At 54.2% G+C, this 7557-nt stretch overlaps 1 protein-coding gene across 1 annotated transcript; it reads left to right on the top strand.

Moving 5' to 3' along the window:
• Window positions 1–3429: 3429 nt before the first annotated feature.
• On the top strand, window positions 3430–6845 carry CYTL1 (cytokine like 1). Its single transcript, XM_008685753.1, has 4 exons — window positions 3430–3579; window positions 5370–5414; window positions 5549–5677; window positions 6762–6845. Exons 1-4 carry the CDS (start codon window positions 3430–3432, stop codon window positions 6843–6845), a joined length of 408 nt encoding a protein of 135 aa, XP_008683975.1.
• Window positions 6846–7557: the final 712 nt, after the last annotated feature.

Genomic DNA, 7557 nt, shown 5'->3' with positions numbered 1-7557 from the left:
AAGCCAAGGATGGCAGCCCCAGGGAGTCATCACAACTCACCTTCATCTTGGGCAGAATTCACATTAGCCAGAGCCGCCCAGAGCCCGGAGAGCGGCTCCCACAGGGAATGAGCTTCCCATCCAGGGAGGTATGCAAGCAGACTCTGGATGCACACTTGACAGGGAGATGGGGAAGGAAGCTCAAGCACCAGGCAGGTTGATGGAGGTCATTTCTAAGTTCCTCCAACCTTGATCTCCGTTATTCTACCGAACCCCAGAGAGATAGTGCAGGAATTTCCTATGGCTGCTGTAACAAATCCCCATGAACTGAGTTCTGGAGGTCCGAAGTCCACTCTGGGTCTCAGCGGGCTAAAATCAAGGTCTGGGCAGGGCTGTGTTCCTTTCTGGGAGATCAAGGGGAGAATCATTTTCTTGCCTTTTCCAGCCTCTAGAGGCTTCCTGTGTTCCTTGGCCATGGCTGCCTCCACGGTCTTCCAAACCAGCAGAACAGGATCTTCCAAATTCTCTCTTGCTCATGTACCACAGCCGCCCCCCCACTCCACACCCATCCCACTTCCCCACAGCATCCCTCACCTGGCAGAGCGAGCCTCCTCAAGGCCAGACCCGAGGTCGGCTGTCCCGCCATCACCCCTTGTGCTGTGGTGACTCAATGGCCCTCTTTCCTCTCCTCCATGAGGACAGCAAGTCCCTCTCTCTCACTCACCATCTTGTCCCTACTGTCCGTCTCAGGCCTGCGCACTGCCGACTCTCATTCATTGCTGTGTGTCCAGTGAATCAACGAAGAATCCGTTCAAAGAAAATGACTGGTGTCTGCCGACAGTCCGCTGCTCATTAGCTCTGGATGCTCGGCTCTCCCGGCAGAACGAGGTACCAAGATGGGGCTCACACTCTGTCTGAGACACTAAGGGCGGCTGGGAGAAACCTTTGGAGGAAGACAAACACTTTAATCTGTCGGGGTATTCCTGCCTGTATTTTTAACATTCACCTTCCAGACGGAGCATCCTGACCCTGAGGGCACCGTGGGAGGGGCTGGGGCCGGGGCGGCAGAGCAGGGAGCGGCGAGGGACTTGGACGGCAGAACACACACGTGGGGTCCCCAGGCCTGCCCGCACGCAGGGCGGGGGGCTCTCTGGAGGCCGGGGTGGGGCCGAGGCAGTTGCACCCTGTGTGTTCCTCCCCGGATCATGCCCCGCTCCCCGGAACAGGAGGAACAACCGTCAGGTTAACTCAGCACAGCGTCCCTTGCACGTCTGCTCTGACAGCTGGCTGCTGGCTGCTGAACAGAGGTGAGAAAGGAGTGGAAAGGGGGGGGGGGGCGAGGTCCGGTCCGCTCAGGGTCTGGAGCTCGGGGCGCAGCAGAAGCCTCTGATTTGCCCACGAAGCTCCATCAACAGCCACACATGGTGTCCTGAGTGAGACGAGGCCTGCTCTCCCAGCAACATGTTTATCTCAACTTCAAACGCCCAGACAGCTCCTGTTTTCCAGCAACATCCCTCCATCTGAACGGTCCAAGGACTTGTTTTGGTGCATGGGCTTGTTTTTCTTCCCTGTCCTGAATTTGAAGCTCGTTCGATGAACCCATCCAGAAGCCCCGGGGCGTTTCAAAGCTGGCCTGGCGTCCCTGGCCGGGCCGGCTTGTCCACCAGCGAGTCCCACGCCCCGGGCACCTCCGTGGAGGGCATGAGGAGACTCTTTCATCCAGAAGAAAACCACCTTTCTACTGGCTGCTTGCCCCCCTCCAAGCACACATAGTCCTGGCCTGTCCAGGAGGGTCCCGCAGAGACTGTCCCCAGGTCATCTCGATAAAGGTGTGGAGAGAACACTCTCACCAGCCAAACAGGAGGGCATGGCTGGGGTCCCCGCACCAGAAAGCTAGATAAAGAACACCTCAGGCCTGGAAGGGACCAGGGTGACGCTACTCTGTTTACAAACAGGGGCTGCTCGGGTACCGGGTCAGGATGGGGTTTCTCAGGGCAGACGGAGCAGGGAGAGGCTGGAGCCGGACACCACATCCTTTCTACCCTCCCTCACAGCCAGAGAGACCTTGGAGACAGACAGAGACAGACAGACACAGGCCCAGATTTCTGTTCCTCATTCGCCTTGTGACGGCGACCAGTTTCATGTCTCTTGAGACCTTCCGCCTTGTCGTCTGGGAAATGGGAATAACCCCGCTCACCCGAAGCGCTTCTTGTGGGGCTCACGGAGTGTGTGACAACAGCTGGGATGACTGTCACAGAAGGGGTGCCAAGTGACGCTCTTTCTCTCTCTGACGCCTCCTTGTCCTTGCTGGTTCCTGGGACCCCAACTCTTCTCTGACCGTGAGGGTCTCGCTCCTCATAGGGGGATGGAAGGATGGAGGAGGACGGGGCACAAAGTCCTACCAGGACCTGTCACCTCCAGCTTTGTGACCTTGGACAAGCTGCTGAAACTGTCTGAGCCTCCATTTTCCCACCTGGAAAGTGGGACTGTTTTCTGGGGTAGCTGCCTCACAGGGACACTTGTGGGAGTGGAGCCTCCGACATTAGCTCGGCGTCTTTTATTCCTGACCACAGTGCCTGAGCACAGTGCTCTTATCACCTCTATTGCACATGTAATGAGAGAGGAATGAGTCGAGAAACCTGCCCATCGGCATCACCGGAAGTGGGCAATCATCGCTGCACTGAGCTTCTAAGGAGAGGGCTCATCTTTTAACGGGTTGTCCATACAGGAGTGCCGCCTGCAGACCCTAGTCACTAAACGAGCTGCGCATTTGGAAAACCAACCTTCGGGAGGGTCTGCTCTGTACTGGGGCCTGTGCCCGGGGCTGGAAGTGTAGCTTGGGGGGTGTTCACACGTGCCCCCCCCCTCCAGCCGCAGCATAAGCCCAGCTTCCAGATGCAGAGACACAGCTGCTCAAAGGGAAAATGACTGCCCAAGCTGCTGCTGGGTGGCCAGTGGTGGGTGGACGCTGACACCAGGCTGCCTGACCCTAAGCCCTGGATGCCCGGTGCTCAGTCCGTCACTTCCAGCCCCTTTCCCTCCCCCACTTCTGCTCTGCTTTACGACAGGGTCCCCATTCTTTCTAACTGCAGAGCCTGACTACCTACCTCTCATCCATCCTTGTCTTCCTCTCATCCCCCGCCCCCTCACCACCCGGATCTTCCATTTCTGGAAAGCCCCTGCCCGGAGAGAAACTTCTATTGGAAGTGTGGGAGAGAAAGGGCCCGTGCGTCCCTTCCAGGTGTCCCACATGCCCCCAGGCAGCCCCTCCTCTTACAAGGGGGGGCTTCAGGTCTGAAAGGATCCAGTGTCCAGGGCCAGGTGGGCGTGCTGGATGGCCTTGGCTGGGCCCCACAGGAAGCGGAGGAGGCGGCGTGGAGGACCACCCCCAGGCTGCTGCTTAAAGGGGCGCCCGCCAGCCGCAGGACGCAGTGAGGCTGCCTTTGCGCCATGACGCCTGGGCTGCTCCCCCTACTGCTGCTGCTCCTGGCCGGGCCCCCCTCCGCACAGCCGGCTCCCCTGACCTGCTACTCCAGGATGCTGACCCTGAGCCGGGAGGTGGCTGGTGACTTCCAGAGCCTGCAGGCCACGGAGCCCTCGGTGAGTCCCCTCCCGCCGGCCCTCCGCGCACCAGGAGGTTCAATGCAGACCCCGTTCTCCAAAACTTGCCTGTGGACCAGGAAAAAAAAGAACAAAACACTATTTTTCTTTTCTGGCCAAGGGTTTGCCTTTTATTCCCATCCTACTAAGTACAATGACAGTGGTTTGCATCTTTTTTTAAATACAAGGGAAATCTATCAGAGACATCACAATGCCTTGTCTTTGTTGGTAACTTGCCAGCAACAGCCAGAGGATCTGTTGTAAAATGTAAAAGAAAGGAAAAACCTCCCCAAGGAGGCTGGAACTCTGGAGTTAAGGAGGAGCACAGAATTAAGGTTATTCTCTTCAGGACCCTGGTTATTGTGAGTGAGTGCACGGTGGGGGGCGGGGGGGGGGGACCCCAGGACGTGCCCACCCTTTACTGCTCATTACCCTGGGCCAACAGCTCAGCCCCTGAATCTCAGTGTGCTGGGCTATGAAAGGGCTGGTACAGCGCCCACCACCGGCTTCGGGCACCTCGAGGGTGAAGGTGTGAATGAGACACAGCAGGCACAGTGCTGGGCAGGGGACACCCCAGGCAGACCCAGGGCTGGGGGGTGGGGGGTGGGGGCAGGTTCCAGAGGGGCTGCCCGGAACTAGAACCCAGGCCCCTTGGCTGCTTGTCCAATATAGAAACAAACAAATTAAACTTTATTAAAAGCTTGAATAAAATTTGGGGCACCTGGCGGGGGGGCTCAGTCAGTTGAGCGTTCAACTCTTGATTTCAGCTCAGGTCATGACCTCAGGGTCGTGAGATCGAGCCCAGCATCGGACTCTGAGCACAGCTGGGAGTCTGCTTAAGACTCTTTCTCTCCCTCTGCCCCTTTCCTCCATAAAAAGAAGCTCTGATAGAATTTAAAGGTGTCTGAAAGTGTCTCTTCACCCCTTGTAAACACTTCAAACAAGATGTAAAGTTTCTCAGATGTGGGGTTATGGTACCTTAACACCTTTTATTTTCTTTTAAAACTTAAATAATGGTATGTTTTCCCTATTATAAAAGACATACGTAGTGGGCCCCCCCCATATCCGTGGTTTCAGTGACCCGCGGTCCACAGCGACCCGGAAGCAGATGAGCCCCCTTCTGACGTATGGTCAGAAGGTCAGTGGTAGCCTAAGCCTACGTCACATGCCTACGTCATTCATGTCATCACGTGGGCACTTCATCCTCTTCCATCATCACAGGAAGGGCAAGTACAGTGCAGGAAGAGATTGTGAGAGAGACATCACATTCACATCACTTTTATGATAGTATGTTGTCATAATTGTTCTATTTTATTAGTAGTACTTGTTGTTAATCTCTTACTGTGCCTGATTTATAAATTAGACTTTACCTAGGTTTGTACGTACGTATAGGAACAAACATACTATATATAGGGTTCAGTACGATTCATGGTTTCGTGCATCCACTGGGGCCCTGGACTATATCCCCCACGTATAACGGGGAGACCACCGTACTTTATAGTTGGAAAATACACAAAAAACAAAGAAGAAATAAATATTATTTGCCATCCTACCACCTAGAGGTAACTGCTGCTCTAACATTCTGGGGGAGAGTATTTCAGCTTTCCCAGTAGGCATAGGGATTCAAATCCATACGTGTGTGTGTGTGTGTGTGTGTGTGTGTGTGTAAGCAGATCAGATCAAGGAAGGCCTGGGGCTGTCTGGTTGTTGGAGGGTGGCCGAGAGCCTTCCGTGACCACCTGCGAGTATATCCCTATGGGCGTCATCATGACCCGTCTTCCCTTCCGCAGGAGCCATGTGTGAGATACCTGCCCACACTCTACCTGGATATACACGTAAGAGGGTCTTCCTGTCGGGGGAGGCAGGGGGGTGGGGAGAGACCCCGTGCAGAAGGATGCAGGAGCCCCCAACTCCCGTCCCTCTGGCTACTGACTGCCCCCCTGACGCCCTCCCTGCTGTCCACTCTCAGAACTACTGTGTGCTGGCCAGGCTGCGGGACTTCGTGGCATCGCCCCAGTGCTGGAAGGTGCCCCAGGTGGATGCCTTGAAGGACAAAGTGCGGAAACTGTACACCATCATGAATTCATTCTGCAGGAGAGTAAGCGACACTGCTGAAGACACCTTTTCTGCTTATTATCAGCCAAGATGCTCAGGGATTTTAGAAGAGGAGGGCTGGGGCGGGGGAGACGAGGAGGAGGAAGAGAAACGTTAGGGTGCTTCCAGTTCGCTAAGCCCTTCCTCAACGACTGTCACCCTTGATAAGTGATAGGCACTCGGGACAAGGCCCTCCCTTCCATGAGCTCACCCTGGTGTAGGGACAACACCCAGGACCACATGCTAACTATGAAAGACAGACTCTGCCAGGAGCCAAATGGGGTAGGGGTTGGGGGGAGAGGGCTATGAATTCAGGGGGCTCCAGAGCGCCGGGATCAGAGGAGACTTTCTAGAAGAGGGGCTTCAGATGCTCTGTGATAGGAGGCTTCTGGTAGAAGAGGGAGAGGAGACGGACAAATGCAGAAGATCGGCGCTGCAGAGGAGAGCAGTCATGGGATCCCAGGGGCACAGGCTTCAGCATCAGAGAGACCTGAGCTCCCGTCTGTCTTCCTGCTGCCCAGATGGGAGCAATCCGTCACCTCTCTGAGCCACGGTTCCCTCATTTGTGAACTGGAGACATAGTTATGCCCACCTCACACCATCACTGGGAAGATAATAAGAAGTACACCCTGACCATGTTGGGGGGGTGGGGCTGCAGTAAGTCCCTTGATCCTAAGAGCCCTAGCAGAGTGACCACACATAGAATTCCTAGCACCAGGCCTGGCCCAGAGTACGTCATCAGGATAAATAATTAGCAATCGAGTTTAATTTATTTGTTCATGCATCGAAGGTTTCTTACGGATTTCCTCCCCACACCCATTGCCCTCCTCATTCCCCTCTCCCCTTGGTCTGCGGAGGGAAGACAGGAAGAAGATATCATTATAATACAGTATTATTTATATTTATAATGCAGTATTATATCACATTCTATGGGAATGTGAAGACGTGGGCAGTTCTCCTTGGGGGAGTGAGGGATGGGAAGTTTTCACACAAAAGGAAAGAGCTGAACAGTCTTTGAAGATAACCAGTTGTGCAGGGCTACAGGGACACTTTCAGTGACATTCTTGCTTACTGCATATCTTTTTCAGGATTTGGTGTTCCTCTCGGATGACTGCAATGCGTTGGAATACCCAATCCCGGTGACCACGGTCCTGCCAGACGGTCAGAGATAAGACAGTCCAGCCCAGAGAGAGAGCGCAGGGGGACGACATTTACATCAGCTGCCCAGACACAGTGGGAGAAAGCCATGCCCCCCACGAGGCCTCTCTGTTCCTACAGCACCAGAAGCTGTCACGTCTCTCCATCTTCTGGCGAACAGGTCTTAGGCTCCTCTCCCAGAACCTACCTTGAAGACAGTTAGAAGCTTTGCTCTCATTTCCCCCTGGTTTTGTCCTGCCAGGATGGTTAGATACACAAGGATGTTTACTGGATCCCCGAGAACAAAAGGCCACACCCGCGTCCCTTGTACGAATGTCTAGTTTGAGAACAAGCAAAACAGTAGGTTTGTATTAGTGCTTTAATGGAGAACTGGTAACACTTGTCTTTCTCGACAGGAGTCTGCTTACATATAGTCAGAGCTTCTCTTTCATAGCCTCTCCCACCACAAACTTTCCTTACAGTAAACTTTCATTGTTAAAGAAATTTCACTGCCAGATAAAGTGCATTTGCAAGGTTCATCATTATGTAGTGCTGGTGGGAACCACTCTTTCACTGAAAGGTGATGAAAGTCCAATAAAGGCCATCTCCACGGTGAGAAACACGTGCCGTGCTGTATTTGTCCAGGCGGGATATGAGAGCGTTGATTTCATGCTCGCTCTAAAAGTCGCTGCTCTTGGCAAGATGCATCCTTCTCCTTCTTTCTGAGGGAGACACAGGTGTTTCTGA

Source organism: Ursus maritimus, unplaced genomic scaffold, assembly GCF_017311325.1.
Source record: "Ursus maritimus isolate PB19 unplaced genomic scaffold, ASM1731132v1 scaffold_8, whole genome shotgun sequence".
In the NCBI taxonomy this organism is placed as follows: domain Eukaryota; kingdom Metazoa; phylum Chordata; class Mammalia; order Carnivora; family Ursidae; genus Ursus; species Ursus maritimus.
Note: the sequence above shows the minus strand (reverse complement) of the source record. Positions and strands in the feature narration are given on the sequence as shown.

Bases quoted from the DNA above. Each gene is read 5' to 3' on its own strand.
- CYTL1 (XM_008685753.1), top strand. From the start codon at position 3,430: ATGACGCCTGGGCTGCTCCCCCTACTGCTGCTGCTCCTGGCCGGGCCC. The intron at 3,580-5,369 runs GTGAGTCCCCTC...TCCCTTCCGCAG, and splicing joins TGCAGGCCACGGAGCCCTCG to GAGCCATGTGTGAGATACCT. The intron at 5,678-6,761 runs GTAAGCGACACT...TATCTTTTTCAG, and splicing joins TGAATTCATTCTGCAGGAGA to GATTTGGTGTTCCTCTCGGA.